Source organism: Pollicipes pollicipes, unplaced genomic scaffold (assembly GCF_011947565.3).
Source record: "Pollicipes pollicipes isolate AB1234 unplaced genomic scaffold, Ppol_2.1 Scaffold_7261;HRSCAF=8764_pilon_pilon_pilon, whole genome shotgun sequence".
Classification (NCBI taxonomy): Eukaryota; Metazoa; Arthropoda; class Thecostraca; order Pollicipedomorpha; family Pollicipedidae; genus Pollicipes; species Pollicipes pollicipes.
Genome location: NW_023597054.1, coordinates 55,459,351 through 55,477,166, shown reverse-complemented (window position 1 = coordinate 55,477,166; position 17,816 = coordinate 55,459,351). Strand labels below are relative to the sequence as shown.

The 17,816-nt window shown below is 65.0% G+C and overlaps 1 protein-coding gene and 1 pseudogene across 1 annotated transcript; both read left to right on the top strand.

The window, feature by feature from the left end:
* Positions 1–17,816, top strand: part of LOC119111811 (protein hu-li tai shao-like) — a 28,155-nt pseudogene that overhangs the window by 5,451 nt on the left and 4,888 nt on the right.
* Positions 1,009–1,518, top strand: LOC119111637 (proline-rich extensin-like protein EPR1). Its single transcript, XM_037235444.1, has one exon. It carries the CDS (start codon positions 1,009–1,011, stop codon positions 1,516–1,518), a length of 510 nt encoding a protein of 169 aa, XP_037091339.1.

Below are 17,816 nucleotides of genomic sequence, written 5' to 3'. Positions count from 1 at the left end.
GCCGGGCATGGTGCGCTTGGCGCCCACTCTTGGCAACAGGTCCGACCACTCCCCGACGGCGGCGGAGGCGGCGGCGTGGTGCGCGCGCAGCGAACCAAGCCTTTGTGGCCGGGCCGCCTCGGCGCGTGGCCCCCATCGATCGCCGTCGGAGCAGCGGCTCTCAAACGGCGTCCTGCCGGGGCGTGTCGCCCGCGGGCGTTTGAGAGGCCCGCCAGAGTGGGCATGCTGACCGCCGGAGGTGGCACGTCAACCGAGCCGCCGTTTTATTGTGACTTTGTTTCTAGAGCTTGGAGGAGCTGGTCTTGCGTTACAGAAGACTCGTCGTGAATGCATCCAGGGTTAGTCGTTGGGTTAAAGCGTAAATGCGTGGACCACGTACGTGTGACATGGTCTTCATTTAGCTTTATTTGGACCGTTAAACCATGTGTCGATTTCTTAGGAGATGCTTGTTCTATCCATTCTTCTCCATGAAATGAATGTTAAATATGACAGCAGCGTGCAGATTTTGCCAGTCCTGAAATGCTTCCTGCCAGTGGTGGCCGCGTCTGCTTGAAGTTTCGGCCCAAGCCTTCACTTGATGTGATAGCACTCCTATCGTGCGATAAGATAGCGCCTGTTTGCGGCTGTTGGTCGTGCGGTCTATCAGAGGTCCCGTCATTCGCAAGCCATCGAACCAACCGCGGGCTGAATTGTCGGTTTTTTATTCCTTTGGATTAGAGCCCTTTGGGCCAGCCATAACCATTCAAGGCCGTGGGCTGGAGAGAAGAGAATGGTGAGGAAAGACTGCATGGGTCTGGGATTACTTCGTTCCCAAGACCACCGCGCGCAGGGATCGCTGTTCAGGGCTTACGCCGCGCGGCTCCCTATGCAGGCTGCCTCGGATAAACGCGGTGTTGCGGAGATGCGGAATGAAGCGGTTTTTGATGAAATGAGGGTGGATGAGCCTCCGCGGCTTTGACAAAGAGCGACTGGCCACCGCCGCCTCGAGTGCCGTGGGTTGTCCTCACTATGGTGTGCGTGCCGGCCGACCGAGCAGCTTGCCTGCTGCTCAGTACTCCGCCAGACTGTGTGCCGCTCATCACTCCGCTCAGCATCCCGCTCATCACCCCGCCAGGCTGTGTGCCGCTCATCACTCCGCTTATCATCCCGCTCATCACCCCGCCAGGCTGTGTGCCGCTCATCACTCCGGCCATCGCCCCGCCAGGCTGTGTGCCGTTCATCACCGTGCTCATCACCCCGCTCATCACGCCGCCAGGCTGTGTGCCGCTCATCACTCCGCTCATCATCCCGCCCATCACCCCGTCAGGCTGTGAACCGCTGATCACCCTGCTCATCACCCCGCTCATCACCCCGCTCATCACGCCGCCAGGCTTGTGTGCCGTTCATCACCCGCTCATCAGCCCGCTCATCACCCCGCTCATCACGCCGCCAGGCTGTGTGCCGTTCATCACCCGCTCATTAGCCCGCCCCACCGGGCCGCTCGGCGGGCGGCTCCATGCCAGTATGGTCCGGCGGTGATCGGCTGGTCGGAGCCGGGACTCGAGAGCTGGGTCAGCCCGGTCACGCAGCGCTGCGCCATCGATCACGCAGGGGCGGCCCGGGCGCCTCGGGCGGCCGCGCCCGACCGGCGCCCCCGCCCGCCGTCGCCGCCGTTGCTCCGCCGTCGGCTGGATGTGCGGCGCTATTTCGGGCCTGGGTCCACGCCCCGCTGGCGGCTGTCGTGTGCAATGCCCCCAATTGTGGCGACGCGCTGCACGCCGGCCGCGTCGCCGCCGCCGCCACCGCCACCGCCAGCAGGCTGACTGAAGTAGTTAAGAGTGTGCTGCGGCAAGTGTTGGCCGGCTCTCGCTGGATGAGTCGTGATGCCGCGTCCTGGTACGGTCGTCACTCGCTCGTCGTCTGCTCTGCTGTGTATCAGTTGTGCTGCACCGACACGTCATCTCACGTTTGTCGTGTGCTCTGAGCCTGTTTTGCACCTTTCGTGTTTCGTCCCGCAAAGCCGGTCCTCTATCACGTCTTTTCAACTGCTCGAGGTCGGTTTTCGGTCTGCCGTGCACCAGCGACGCCTGTCTGATGCCGTGACGGGTCTGCGCGCGCTGCGGCGTCGCCGGCCCCGCCCGGGCAGCGTCCCCGGAGCGCGTGCCAGCTGGACCACGCCTGGCCGCGCCCGGCCCCCCGTCCGAACGGCTCCAGCGGGCGACGAATTATTGATCTCGGCCGGCCGGGCGGACGCGGCTGAAATGTATCGATCGTACCTGGAAGGTGCGGTGGCCGGGTGTCGGGGGCGGCCCCACGCGCCGGCCGCCCGGCCCCCGGCACCGGCTCCGGCTCCGGCTCCGGTGCAGCGGCCGGTCTGGGCTGCTGCTGCGCCGGCCCTGCGCGGCACCGACCGGTTTGGACAGGTCCGGTATGGTGATGTCGATTTTTTCGTTCGATGCAAAGTGGTTGTTTTGCATTCGGGTGGTTGAGGCCGGCAGTCACGCCGAATGCTTGTCACAGAACCCGTGTCGTGCTGGCGTGATAGCTGGTACGGAACATGTGGTGACGGCCCTGCAGTCGTCATATCGGGGGAGCGTCCAGACTCCGATGGTGGCAGGCGCCACGACATGTTGCCATCCCGAGATTCACTGAGACCAGTCCGCTCGCTCTTGGATATTCGTGTTGAATGTGCAGAAGATAATTGTGGCTTCACTGCACGCATCAGCAGCGCGGTTTCTTGGAGCAGGCTGGTCGGCTCATTGACCCGGAGCTCTGAAGCGGATGGCCACCGCCGCATGCACTTAAACGATAGGGCCTGCATAGAGATTTACTGGGGCGAGGGGGGGGGGGGGGGGGGGCAGAAAGCATTGCCATCGTCATTGCCATTGATTCCTAGCGTGGAACACATTCCTATTATGATTGACTTGAGTTTTAAGGTCACCTGGGCTATTTCACTTCTTCACATTCGTAATTTCCTGCATCAGTTTATGGGCTCTTTCCAAAGTGCGATGGCTGATCTCCGGCTGGTTAGGGCTGCTGCGCGTTGACGCATAGTTCATTCGGGCGTTTTTGTGTGTTGGGTTCGGACGGGAGTCCAATTTGCGTAGTTTATTTATCACTTTCCTCCCCTCCCCCTGTCGACTGTTTTACTGCCTACTACGTTCTATCCCCGCTGCCGCGTCCTCACTCATGTTCACATGCGAGATCACCTTTCACACCTGCCGACGCGGCCTCGAAGCCCTGTTTTGTTCAGTCGGCAGACGAAAGCGTGCCCGAAAGGCAAAAACAGCGCCGGCCGCCGGCGGGCCCCCATTTCGCGTCTGCGCCGCCGCCGATCACGTCGGTAGAGCATGTTGCCACGGCTGCTATTAGCGGCACGCAGCAGACCGGCGCTCGGCATGGCCGGGCCGGGCGGCGGCCGGCGGTCGGCGGCAGCACCCCGCCGGCCGTCGGGCCGCCAAGTGGCGTCAAGGCCGCGTCGGCCGCCGCCGGACTCGCCGCTGCTCCCAGTGCCGCGCGCTGGCGCGTACCCCCAGCGCGACTCTTGCGGCCGACCGACGGTCGGGCTGAGGCGGGCCGGCGCGGCCGCACGGCCGGCTGAGGCCGGACGGTGGTGCCCCACTCGCTGATGCGTCAGCTCGGGGCCAGGCGGGCTTGGAACGGCGCTGACCGTCGCTGTCACGTGACTCCTCTCGGTGGTGTAAACACATGCCGTCGCGCCGCGGCGCGCGGCGTCACTGGAGAGCGCCGGCAAGAAGTCGTGAGACTGCGCGCTCCCACCCGGCGCTCAGGGCGTGCGTGTTTGCCTGTTTGGTGTTCGCGATCGTCGCCCTGTTTGGCTGGCGAGCTGTTGCGACAGCCGGCGGCCGCTGGGTTGTGTCAGGTCCCGTCGTCCGGACGGCTGGCGGCGCCCCTTCTGCGCCTCGCGGCGCTGCTGTCCGTGTTTGCGCTGGCTCGGTAGCGGCCGCTGTTTGCCGGTCTGTTGATTGTTGGGTGGGTCCGATAGCGGCTTGTATCGGTGGCCACGGGGGGCTGCATGGTCACCGTCTCGCCGGCGCCGATAACGTGCCCCGCGAGCGACGTCCGAGACGGCGCGGGGGGGGGGGGGGGGGAGCGATGGACGGTCCTGGACGGGCGCTGTGGCCTCGGCGGCCGCGGTTGGGAGGACGGGGGACAGAAGCTGCACTCGGTCTTCTTTTGTCGCGTTGTCGACAGCCGCCGGGCCGGCCACTCAGGGCCGGCTGTGTTTGCTGCCGCCCGGCGCCGGCCCCGGCCCCGTCCCAGCCAGGGTGCAGCGCAGACATCGATTTGCCGTCCGGCGGGCGGAGGCGTGGATGCGCTCCGGCCGGGAAGTAGGCCGCCGCCGCCGCCGCCGCCGCCGCCGCCGCAGCTGAGCTGGGCTGGGCTGGGCTGGGCTGAGTGACGCCGGCGGCGGCCTGGCGCCGGCGCCGGCAGGTCGGCTCGTCGGCGCGCTGAGTCGGTCTGCTCGCGCCGGCGCCAGAACTGCCTGCGATGCGAACACCACCATGCCGGCGCCTCTTCCGTCATGGTCATGGCATCAGTCGCTTCATCCGTGTCCGTGGTGTTTGTCATCAGCGATGTGCGGTAGGCTGCGGGCGAACCCTGCTGCCATCTGGGCCCGTCATGGCGGCCGATATGTCGTTACAGCTCTTGATCGAACCGCACGCGCGGTAACATATGCTTTAAGACGGCTACGTGATTTAGACCAGTTTTCGCTCCTTTTTGCACACAATCACTTCAGAACGAACCCTGCGAAGAAACGGCAGCCGATGGAGCCGAAGGTGCTTGTAGGCGACAATGAACACAAAGACACAAGTGATGGTATTGGGCTTCTGAAATTACTTTTGCTTGGCGTTCGTTAGGTCTGTAACGATGGACGTAAGAGGCGTGGGAACAGAAACAAGTACACGCCAGATAATGGGAGGCGTCCATTCACCTTATGACTAACTGGAAATAATAGCATCCGTGAGCCTATATTTTGGAACAAAGACTCAGACAGGCACCGGACATCAGATGGGCACCGACCATCGACACGGCTTACACCAGCCATAGCATTCGTCCGTCTTCTGCCACGATCCCTGCACATGCTGTTTGTGTGCTGTCCGCTGCTTGGCTCACTGTGCCCACGAGTTGAGGCCGTGCCGAGGATGTCAGCACCAGCCGCCGGTCTGGGACGGCCGTCGGTTGCCGCGGCGGTCCCCTCTTCGGTGCGGGCCGGCGCCGCCCGGTCTCCCCGCTCCGACGCTGACGCCGCCGCGGTGGTCCGGCGACCGTGACACGGGACGGCCGGCGGCCGGTGACAGCCGACGAGCGGCGCGCTCCGGATGGAGGTGCGCCGCTGACCGCTGGCACAGCTGCTCCTGGGCGGGCCGCGCTCAGACACGTGCAGCTGTAGACAGGCCTGCCTGCCGCGGCACAGTCCACCGCGCCGTCTCGAGCCGGGCCGCTCCGCGCTGGCGGGAAGTCCCGCTGACCACCCCGGCGTCATGCGCCCCGAGAACCTGCGTAGAATGCCGTCCGGCCGGAGCGCGCCGGATGTTCAGCATTCCGCCGTAGAAGCCGCCTCCTCGGCGCGCGGGGGTCGGCCGTGCGTCGCCCTTCGGGGGCCGGTGAATGCATGTTCTGGTCTGATTGCGCTGTGTGACGGTGAGCTCGGCGGCGGCCTGGGCCGAGGTCGGGCCGGCGCTGTCGCCTCCCGCCATTCACGCCGCCAGCCGGCACCGCCTCCTCCCAATCCCTGCCGGCGGCCCCCGGCGGCCGGCGCGCGGTGGCCCAGTTTGACGGTGCCGCGGACACTGTCCCAGTAATTGGTCCGCTCTGTCGGAGGTCATCGACCCGCTGGTCGCGGCGTACGTGTCGTCGGGCGGTGTCGCCGCCGACGTAGCCGACGCGCAAGAGGGTCCACGTCGGTGGAGGCAGCTAAAAATGGCCGAGGCGCTGGCCGGCCGGCCGACCATGGGCGTGACTCACACGCCAGGCCGACGTGTCAGCGTGGCTCCAGCTGTGATGGGGTCGTACTGTCGCCGGGGACGGGCGCGCTGACCGGCGACACGCCCTCGTCCTGGCTGCGCCGATCGGTTCAGGGGGGGGGGGAGGGGGCACCGGCCGGCCGCTGTCGGATGGCGCGGGGAGTTCGTGGTGCGGTCTGTGTCTGACACTGTGCGACCTTGGGACCGCTGCAGTCATGCGGAGACCCGTGGAGCTCTGGCACGTGATCGGGTGTCTCGATACATTCTCAGTGGGGGACGCCATGCCTTGTTGTGACGTGAGGTCAACGCTGAGCCGTGTTCTCGGCGACTGTGCACAGCAACCAGCCGTGACGCAGCACAGTTCGAACGAATGAGGACACAACATGCAAAGGACATCTGCCTTGACCTCGTTAGATGACGCTAGTCGTTCATAGTGATGCAGATGGTGCTAACACGGCCGGCGGTGCAGACTGGATGACATTGCCGTGGCGGGTGACGTCCGGCGGCAGCGGCCGGCGCTTCCACGCTGGAGCGACGGCACTGTCACTGGTCGCAGTTTGTGGTCCCGCGGTGCCAGCGCCCCGGTGGAAGCCCCGGTGGGAGCCCCGGTGGGAGCCCCGGCGGGAGCCCCGGCGGGGGGAGCCCCAGCGGCAGAACTGCGCCGTCCGGGAGCGGGGTGTGGCGCGAGCGGGCTGAGCACTGACCGCCGGCATGCCGACACGGGTTCCGGACAAATGAACACGGTGCCGCCGGCTGTTGCGGCCTCAGGTGGGATGCGCCGGCTGGATCGCTTCCCGCCGCCGCCGCCGCTGGCGGGGCGGGGGCTGGGGCTACAGCCGGCACCGCTGGCAGCCGGTGTTGGTGTGGACGCCAGAAGCTTGTGGTGCTCATATACAACTAGCTCAGCTGGTGTCGGCTGGAAGCGAGGGTCAAGCGTATTGCCACGGTGACTCAGACGATTTGGCTGGTCTTTGACGGTTTGGCTTTTGTACCCGGGGCACTTGAAGGTTATGTTACACATCTGAAGAATTTCAAGCAAGCATCAGATATGATGAAGTAAGCTCACTTACTAGTACACGAACGCTTCTAGGTGGAAAAACTCCTTGAGGCAACACAATTTCCGTATCGATTAAATATGCCCCTCAATACGTCATTGATAAGACTTAGTAATAGCCCTATTCCTCGGAGAAAAAAATAGGAGTACGGAGATATAGATGCGTGGATGTTGCGGCATCGGGCATTTATCAAAACGAATAGAAGAAGTAAATTACATATCCTTTTCTTGGCTTCTGCCATTCGTTTCGATAAAGGCACGCTGCCGAAGTATCGAAACATCTGTATCCCCATTCTCCTGGCTTATCTACGAGCAATACGGCGATTACTTCTGCCCGATCTATGTGCATAATGCTTCTCGCAAATGCGCGTAACAACTTAGGTAATTTTGAATCAATACGTCATTGTTGAATTGCGTCATCGTACCTTGCACGACATTGAGGGCCAATTAACCAATGTTGTGTCTGGAAATCGTACTCACGAACGCCAGATATGCAAAACTCGACAATTATATTTTTCTTGGCTTTGATTAGCGCATGGCCAAAATATTGGCAGGATTTAAGTGACGTTATTATGGCGTGACGGATGTCTGAGTGACCTTGAGATAGTCTGCCTATCTTCGCGGGCGTGTAGCTCAGAAACTAGAGGGGCTTAGGTCAGAGACGGGCTGGGCTGTGAACTTCAGCGAATGCTCTTTAAGATGGTTATTTCAGTTCGAAGCTCCATACAAATGTGGAACACTCCATGTAAGTAGATGGGCGGAACCCCGCATGAAATCCTGCCACTCTTATAGTCAAGACGCATACTGAAGAGGATTGGAGCAGTGCTGAGTGGAAGCGGTGTCGTGGACCTCTCCTTCCGGTAAAAATCCGCTTCATTGTGTTGAGAGAGCCACTGTTTTGGGACTTCATCCGCATGAACAGTGGGTGGAGGTCTTTGACACGAGAGTCACACGGTCCGCTGGGCAGTTCACGGAATCCGTTCATGTGGGCGGGATGCCGCTGGGGCGGAGCGGGATGCCGCTGGGGCGGAGCAGGATGCCGCTGGGGCGGGGCGGGATGCCGCGGGGGCGGAGCGGGATGCCGCTGGGGCGGAGCGGGATGCCGCGGGGGCGGAGCGGCCGGCAACCTCCGCCAGCTCCGGTGGCGCGGCGCCCGCCTCGGTCCGGCGACGGGCGGGACACCTGTCGGTCCGATCGGCACTCCCCTCCCCCTCCGCTCCACGGCCGCCGCCGCCGCCGGAGCGGGGTAGCCACCTAGTCGGAACGGTCGCAGCCGGTGCGCGGCACCTGCGCCCGGCGGCCGGCGTCTAGACGAGGGCGGGCGGTGTGGGGTCGGCCGAGGGTCAGGGTGACGAAGCGTGCTTTTTTGCGGGTGCGTGCGCTTCGAGTTATCTCAGCTAGCGTGTTGCCGTTGCCCTGATGTGTGTTTGCGATTTGGGCTGACTGGGTAGTGGGGAGAGCGCCGATGTGATTTCGAGGAGTCCACGCATCCGAGCGCAGTCTTGCTCTGACTGCAGCGTCACGAGCCCGTGCATTCGCCAAATAAGCCCTAACTGGGTTAACTGGGCGCCTGTGCCGTCTGGCGCGCTGCCAATGGTCGGCACGGCAGCCGATGACAGCACGCTTCTGGTGTGCAGCGCATGCAACCGGACCGCGAGCCGGCACTCCAACCCGAAAAGGTACCCACGCGGCGGGAAAACGACCCGCGCGCGCGTATGTGCCACCCGATCGATTTGTCGACCGGTGGCTGCGGCCGTGCCAGACGCCGTGCGGTCGGCCGTTGCCCCCGCTGCGCAGCCGTCGTGTCTGGGTCCGTGCCGGTGTGCGCCCCCGTGGTGTGTGATCCGCGGATCCCGCGTCGGTCCTGTGTCGCCTCATCACGCGCCGTGTGTCGCCGTCTCCCCGACCCGGCCGCGTGGGACGCTGACGTCCCCCGTCTGCCGACAGCCGTATGGAGGACGTGGCGACCAACGGCGGCGCCGGCGACTCGGCCGGCACCAACGGCCTGACCGAGGAGGAGCTGGAGCGCCAGCGCATGCGACCCGCCGACGTGGAGGCCGACATGCGCGAGATGGCGCGCAGGAAGCGCGTCGAGGCCATCCTCACGTCGCCCACATTCAAGGTACGGCGCTGGTCGGCTGCGCGCTGACCGTCTGCTCACCTGAGCACTAGGTGGTGGAAAGGGGAGAGAGTGGAGGGGTTGCCGCATGCTGTCCCCAGCGGCTCCGCGGAATGACCCAGGAGGGCCCGTTGCCGATGGGTACACTGTCACCGCAGGAGCTGGGGAAAAATCCGAGTGAAAATGGGCTATGTCCCAAACACTCCCAAAGTCCCGTGGTTGTCAAGCTTTCTTGGCCAGTAGCATCAGCCGCGAAGCGGTCGGTTCGTGTCTGTGTTACGGCCCATGTTGGACAGACTCATTTGGCGCGGCCTATGCCGTCCGACGCCGGCACACCAAGCCAGATAGTGCGGCATGTGGCAGCATCGGCTCCCCGATGAATTGGATCATTTGCGGACTGGAATATCCAGCTCTGTCGAGGCCGTGCATCTCATGCGGTAAACAGGATACGGCTGATTGGCCTGAGGTCTGGTGTCGGCGGCGACTGACCGCCCTGGGTCTGATGTCGACCCGCAGCCGGCCGCTGTCGCCGTCGCCAGCCGAGCCGAGCTGCGCCGCCGCGCCGCCGCGCCGCCCGCGGCTGGCAGCGGCGCGGCGGCCTGTTGTTCTGACCCGGACACGTGCCGCCGGGCGTGCCAGCGCCGGCGCGGCCGCTGGCAGCCGGCGGCCGCCACGTGCGCCGCTCTGTCAGCGGCGCCGCCCCGGCGTGTCGGCGGCCGGCGCGCCACGCCGCGGCGTTTTTGCGTCGCCCGCCGGTGGCGGCGGCTGCCGTGGGCGTGGCAGCAGCGGCGGCGACGGCGGCAGGGACGCTCCGGGCCGGTCCGGACCGCGCTGTGTCGCACAGCCGCCGCCTCTATCGGTGGTGCGCTATCGCTGTTTGCCCTGGCTAAGCCGGCGGTCCGGCCGGTCCGTGGATGACCGGTACGGTGTCCGCCATGCTCCCCTTCCCCTCCCCCTCCCCTCGGCCCCGCCCATTAATGATCCGCAAACGGCGGCCGGTGTTTTGCCGGGCTGATTAATCGGCTGATCGGCCGGGGTATCGGTAACGGGCCACGCGGTTGTGCCGCCGCCTGACGACCAGTCGGCCGCCGGCCGCGAGGCGGCGCTCGGGCGCGGCGCTGGCCGGCCGACGCGGCGTCAGCTGTCGGAGAGGCGCGCGGCGGCGGCGTCCGGTGGGGACCTGCAGGTCGGCAGGGACGGGTCAAACGGCGCAGCGCGGCGTGGCAGGAGTAAAGTAGGGCACGTGCTTCGTGACGTTTGAATGACACTCTGGGCACGTGGATACTTGGTTGGATGTTTTACTCACGAACGGTCTGGTACAAGTGGGCAACCACCTGCACGTCCAGTTGGATGTGTTAATCGCGAACGGTCTGGTACAAGTGGGCAACCGCCTGCACGTGTGTTAAGCTGACCTAGCGTATGTTCCGAAGGCGTAGTCTGGGAAAGGCCGCTTAATGTGTTTGGGGATGGATAATGCACACGTGCGGTTCGGAGTCTTCGTGAATACCCACAGTTTGTTGGTATTCCCGTCAACATGTGGCCGTTTTCTCCTCCGCAAGGCGTGCGCTGGCAGCGACCGAGCGTTTGTCACGGCATGAGACTGTCGAGTTTGTTTTAGTTGGACATGCGTGTTGCTTCGCCAGATTTTTCCATACACATGTGCCACCGTCCTGGGCTGTCGGAACATTCGTCACCAGAATAGATGTCAGGCGAAGGACCGGCTGTACCACGCTTGGTTTGCCCGTCGGTGGCCAGGTGGGCGTGGACTTTTTAACGGCAGTTTGTATGCTGTGTGCTCTCACCCCGTCCGTCTCTCCATGGAGGGGGCGGGACCGTGGGGTGGAGAGCGGTCTGTTGGTGTCACCCGTGCTGACCATGTCTGTCCGTGCGTCAGATGGAGCTGGACCGTCTGGTGGAGACCGGTCTGTTGGTGTCACCCGTGCTGACCATGTCTGTCCGTGCGTCAGATGGAGCTAGACCGTCTGGTGGAGAGCGGTCTGTTGGTGTCACCCGTGCTGACCATGTCTGTCCGTGCGTCAGATGGAGCTAGACCGTCTGGTGGAGAGCGGTCTGTTGGTGTCACCCGTGCTGACCATGTCTGTCCGTGCGTCAGATGGAGCAAGACCGTCTGGTGGAGACCGGTCTGTTGGTGTCACCCGTGCTGACCATGTCTGTCCGTCCGTCAGATGGAGCTGGACCGTCTGGTGGAGACCGGGCTGATGCAGGGCAGCTGCGCCGGCGGCTCGCTGGACGGCATCGGTCTGATCCGTTCCGGCCCCTTCTCAGCCAGAGGTGAGGCTCGCTCACAGCCGGCGGCTGCTCTTCCGCCGTCTGCCCGCCCGCGCCGGGGCGATCAAGCCGGCACCCAGCGCCCATGCCATGCACCCCGCCCCACCCTCTGCCGCCCCCCGCAGTCGCAGTGTACACACCTGTCAGCGGGCGGCTGTCAACAGCCCGGCGCCTCTCGGAGCCCGGGCTCCGGCGGCGCCGGCGAGAGACTGATGGCACTGTTTTTCGACGCGCTCGGCGCCAATAACGCGTGGCGCCCGATCCGTTGAACGCAGTGACCCCGCCGGCGGCCGGTATGGCGGGCCGGCGCCGCAGCGCTGACCCGGCCGGCGCGTGCTCGGCCCGCAGGCGTGCAGTGCGTGCAGCCGATCGCCGACCTGCGCGGCGCAGAGGCCGCGCAGCTCTCCAAGCCGGAGAAGATGCTGCGCTGCAAGCTGGCGTCGCTGCTGCGCGTCATGGACATGTTCGGATGGGCGCAGGGCGTCTGCAACCACGCCACGGTGAGTAGCCGGGCGGGCGTGACGGGTCGGGTACCCGTGTCGCGTGGTCGGCTCCTCCGGCGTCAGGGGTGACGGGTCGGGTCCCCGTGTCGCGAGGTCGGGTCCTCCGGCGTCAGAGGTGACGGGTCGGGTCCCCGGGGTGCGCAGTCGGCTCCTCCGGCGTCAAGGGTGGCGGGTCGGGTCCCCAGGGTACGCAGCCGGCTCCTCCGGCGCCAGGGGTGACGGGTCGTGTCCCGGGAACGAGGTCAGAGGCAGGCTGTCGGCCTTGCAGCCTGTCGGATAAGCTCCGGTGGTGAGAACCTTCTCTGTAGGTCCGCGACCACGTTGGCATCTGCCCGGGCGTAGCCTTGGCTGGGTGTATTTATTGGCCGGATGACGGTAACCATGACACGGCCGAACGTGTGACCCGCCCGATGGCGTTCGCAGCCGCGTCGCGCCCCGTCCGTTCGTCATGTGCCAACCGCCCCGTGTTCCCGCCGCTCTGTTCGCGGCCTGACCGCGTGCCGCGCGCCGCCCGCAGGTGCGGCTCAGCCAGGACCTGGAACACTTCCTGGTGAACCCGTACGGCCTGCTGTACAGCGAGGTGACGGCCTCCACGCTGCTGAAGGCCGACATGCAGGGTAACATCGTGCACGGCGGCCCGACGGGCCTGGGCCTGCACGCGGCCGCCTACGAGCAGCACGCGGCCGTGCACGCGGCTCGGCCCGACCTGCGCTGCGTGCTGCACGTGCAGCAGCCGGCCGTGGTGACGGTGTCGGCGCTGCGGGCCGGCCTGTTGCCGCTCACCGAGGACGCGTGCGCGCTGGGCGAGGTGAGCGTGCACCGGCCGGGCGCCGGCGGCGGCGCCGATGGCGAGGACGACGACGACGCCGAGCTGCAGCGGCTGACGCGCGACCTCGGCGTGCACAACAAGGTGCTGCTGCTGCAGAACCGCGGCGCGCTCTGCTGCGGCGAGACGATCGAAGAAGCGTTTTTCCTGCTGTCGCGCCTGGTGGCCGCCTGCAAGAACCAGGTGGGTGGACGGCGCGGCGGCGCCGGTGGCGAGGCGCGTGTTGCGGTGGCGATGGACAGTGCTCGACTTAGGACTGCTGGCCTGTGGGTCGCAACCTGCAGTTGTGAGCTTAGAACATCGCGTCCGCCAGTTGATTGTTATGTTTTTGTTTTGGACGTGTGGCGCCGCCTTCAGTGTGCGCGTTTATGTTAAGGATACTGTACCGTAGCTGGCGTGGTGGGACTCCATTTGATGAGATTGTGATGGTACGTGTAACGGCTCGGGCGATGCTACAAAACGAGATATTGATCGACCTGCAATTTATCACCAGGAACTGGCTCAACTGTATGAACTGAAATATTCTTCCTGGTGTGCATTGACAGCGCGGGTGGATGCCGACACCGTGGCGTATGTGACCGATGCTGTGAATGTGCCTGCGTATTGTGACGCCGTGGTGAGAGCCTGAGTACGCCGCCCTGGCCGCTCGAAAGCCCACCTGGTGACGCTGGCGCCGTCCGGAGCCTGTCCCGACACCGTCGCGACACAGTCGCAGCCGGTCAGGACGGAGCCGACCTGACCGGACCAGACGGCACCGGCCGTGGTCGCGGAGCCGAGCTGACGCCGCCGCCTGCTGTTCGGAGCCTGACGCCGCTGCCGGGCCGGCCGGCAGGTGCTGATGATGCCGCTCGGCGTGGACAACCTGACGCTGGTGGAGGAGCCGCAGCGGCGGGCGCTGTACGAGGAGGCGCGCCGCGTGCCGGCGCGGGCCGGCCCGACCGACGGCGACGGCGAGGAGCGGTCGCCGGCGCGGCACGCCTGGCGGCTGGGCGAGCTCGAGCTGGAGGCGCTGATGCGCGTCATGGACAACGCCGGCTACCGCACCGGCCACATCTACCGGCACCCGATGCGCGCCGAGCCGGCCGGCCACCAGAGCGACGTCGAGTACCCGCCGGCGGCCACCTCCTACAGCGCCGACGGCGACGACATCTTCAAGTACAGGTGCGATGCAGGGCCGCTGCCGGAGGCGGCCCTGTGGAGCCGTGCTCACCGGTATCGGTTGGGAGGCGACGCGCACATGGCACTGCGCTTCTTTGCGGGGTATCTGGGTCCGTTACCATCTTAGAGATTGGGTGGGTGGTGTTGGGGGAGGCGCTTTCCACACATTGGCCTGGACGACACGTGCATATCGGCGTCAGGCGGTGATCGGTTTACGGCGCGTCATCACGGCGCGCCGAAGCGTCCGTGTTTGGTAGCGTTGTAAGCGGACGAGCACTGCGGCCGTCGCTACGAGCGTCACCTGACCCGGGCGCTTTCTGTCGGCAGCCCCATGCGGAAGCTGTTTGGTCCGCGCGCCGGCGAGCGCACGCGCTGGCTCAACACGCCCAACGTCTATCAGAAGGTGGAAGGTGCTGGAGACGGGCACCAACGACCCCAAGACAATCACCAAGGTATGTGGTGCTGGTCTCCGCCCGTAGTCATCCGCGTTAAACACGGCATCACAAACGGCCAGGATGCCGTGATGGCAGGAGCCGTATCCGGCTCATTTGGCGGAAAGCCGTCTGTGTGTCGGATACAACGATGATATGAGCGGAGTGATCGCATCAGAGCCGAAGATGGCAGTTCCAGCCTGTTTCGGCACGCAGCTGTATACAGTGAGCTTGTGCGCATGCGTTGGTCCCGGCTGCACTCGGTACCGGCCTGGGCGGTGGCCGCTGGTGTCCCGCTGCGCCACGCCCCGTCTGTCCCGCCGATCCCCCTGCACTCGGTACCGGCCTGGGCGGTGGCCGCTGGTGTCTCACTGCGCCACGCCCCGTCTGACCCCGCCGATCCCCCTGCACTCGGTACCGGCCTGGGCGGTGGCCGCTGGTGTCCCGCTGCGCCACGCCCCGTCTGTCCCGCCGATCCCCCTGCACTCGGTACCGGTCTAGGCGGTGGCCGCTGGTGTCCCGCTGCGCCACGCCCCGTCTGACCCCGCCGATCCCCCTGCACTCGGTACCGGTCTGGGCGGTGGCCGCTGGTGTCCCGCTGCGCCACGCCCCGTCTGACCCCGCCGATCCCCCGCAGTGGGTGCCGGACGGCTCGCCGTCGCACGGCAACACGCCCATCAAGGTCGACGCCGCACTGCAGTTCGTCCCCAAGAATACCAACCCCAAGGAGTTCAAGCAGTTACAGCAGCAGGTGAGGCGGGGGGTAGGCGGCTGAAGGGTGGGTAACGGACCGGCGGCGGTGGTGTGGCCGCCGGCTCGGGCCCGCTGTCGACGTGCAACTGCTGGGTGATCCATGGCCAACGCTGCTCCGTCAGCCGTGCGTTGAAATCCTAGTCTGGAAAACGTCTGGCAGACAGACTGATTGATGCTGCTCACTGTTTTGATTTCCATGATGATGTTATTCACGCACATGTTTGCAAACTCCATTAGAAGGAACTCACGCCTCAGAGTGGTCGTGTTTACCTTTCGTGTCCTTGTAAATGGAGCAGCTGTGCGTCGCGTCGGCATTGTCTGTTGTCATACAGCACAGGGCCTGACACCGCCCTGGACGCCTTGCCGTGTGTCACTCTTTCCCGCGCCTGACATACTGTCCTCACACGCCGTACCGTGTGTGTCCCGCTGTCCCGCGCCTCTGCCCTGGTTCTGACATCGCCCTGACACGCCGTGCCGTGTGTGTCCCACTATCTCGCGCCTGATACACTGTCCTGACACGCCGTGCTGTGCCGCAGATCAAGGAGAACCGCCGTGGCGGCGGCGTCAGCGCCGGGCCGCAGTCGCACATCCTGGAGGGCGTCTCCTGGGACGAGGCCCGCCAGCTGCAGGAGGCCGCCGAGTCACGCTCCGGCGGCGACCAGGTGAGGCCGCGGTCAGGGGCGTGGGCGGGCCCTGGTCGGGGCTGCCGCCGGAGAGAGGGGGAGGGGAAGACGGGCCGGTCGCTGGTGACAGGACGCATGTGTTGCATCCGGGAGATATATTTTTAAAAGCGTGTGCAATGCCCGTCCTGGGACTAGAAGGACAACCTGACGCGATGTTTCACCCCTGGTTCCCGTCTGATTCAATCAGAAGATGTCATCAGTTAAGTAGACCAGTTGGTTGGTTGGAGTGGTGTCAGACCTGAGGCCGTGCGGTGATACGGGACCTCGCTCTGTGTCCGATACGCCACCACCAAGTGGTGTTTGGGCCTTCAGCCTTACGACGATATTGTCGATCTGTTGGCGCTGTGCCGGCCGGCCCCGTCACTGCGGGGCGGCCGCCTGCGACGCCGCTCGGCTGGCACGGCCGCGTCATCGCCAGGTGGTGCTGGTCGGAGCCGCCTCCAAGGGCATCATCCAGCGCAACTACCAGCACAACGCCACCGTCTACAAGACGCCCTACGCGAAGAATCCATTCGACCAGGTCACCGACGAGGACCTGGAAGAGTACAAGCGCTTCGTCGACCAGAAGAGCCGCGGCACCAGCGGTGAGGGTCAGCCGCGGACGCGGCCGGTGTCTGGGCGCCGTCAGCCGCGCGCCGGGGGAAGCGGCTCCGTGTCGGCGTGGGGTGCACAGGTGCTGGGATCGGTTCGAGGACGCATTTTGCTGTGAAGTGGGGTGTGGTGGTGTGAACACTGTACCTAGCTGTTTCGGAGTAGTGTGAGATGGAGTAATGCGAGACGTACCCTGATCATTTTTTATTTTATTTGCCTGGAGTGCGCTTTAGACCCGCCCAGCTTCCCGTCTGTGAGCACACAGGTACTGGTGCAACCCCACGTGTGCGGTTGTGTGCGAGTCTGGCCCGATAGCGAGAAGCCCGGCGTCCGGTAGTCTAGCGTCCCAGGTACGCAGAGCCGCCGGTAGTGCGCCGCGCGGCCGGGCCGGCGCTGACTGGGCCCGGACGGCCGGCCGGCCTGTTGCAGTGGAGGCGGAGGCGCCACAGCACGCCGAGCGGGTCGAGCTGCCCAGCGACGGCGAGGAGGCGGACATGAGCCGCGGCTCGGCCGCGCCAGGTGACGCCCCCGCCGCCCCCGCCCCCGTCGCCGCCCCGCGCGCCCCGGCGCCAGTCGACACCCCTCCCTTTTCGCCGTCCGACCACGAGCTGGAGGGTACGTAGCGCGGCGGATGGTGCACGCGCCGCCCGGCCTCCGCCGCCCAGAGCGCCGGCCGCTGGCAGTCCGGTCACGGCGCTGGCGGCCGGCCGCGGCGCGCTCGCTCAGCATGAGGTGAAAACCCGCCTCGGCGGCCTCCGTGGAGTGCATCAGATCCTTTCTCTGCGCGCGGAGGCCGGGCGGATAGGCATGCTCTTCTCTGCTGTCTGTGATCTTGTCGCATGGTGTGCCGCCGCCACGGCGGCTCCTGCTCTGGACTCAGCAGGTGATCCGGGTCGGGTCAGGTCAGGTGGTCGGGCGTACCGGCCGCGAGCGCCGACTGTCGGCATGTGTCGCCTGTGGACGATGTACACCTCTATCTCTCACTGTCTATATCTATCTCTCTACTTTGCATCCCTGGCCAGACCGTGACATCACGCCTGACAGCCACTCTTCCGTTTAAACGTACTGGTATGCATTTTGCGGTCCTGCACTTAGTGATGCCTATCAAAATTCTTGGCGTGTTTGATACAGCTGTGTGATGATGAGGAGCACTCGGCAGTGGCCTGGCTGACTTCGGACGGTGGCCTCACCGTGTAGCTGCACGACCCTCGCGACGAGGACGGCGAGTGCATGGTGTCCTGTTCCCCCGGTCCACACCGGTCCGTACCCGCCGGTCCATTCCCAACACATCCTTCACGTCACATTCCCAACACATCCTTCCGGCATATCTTAATTTGTGTTTTCTGTATTTACGTGTTCATTTGAATATTGTTGTTTCATCTGTAGTTGTGACCGTATTATTTTGCTGACCCGTTCTGTTGTCTCTGGCAATGGCTTCCC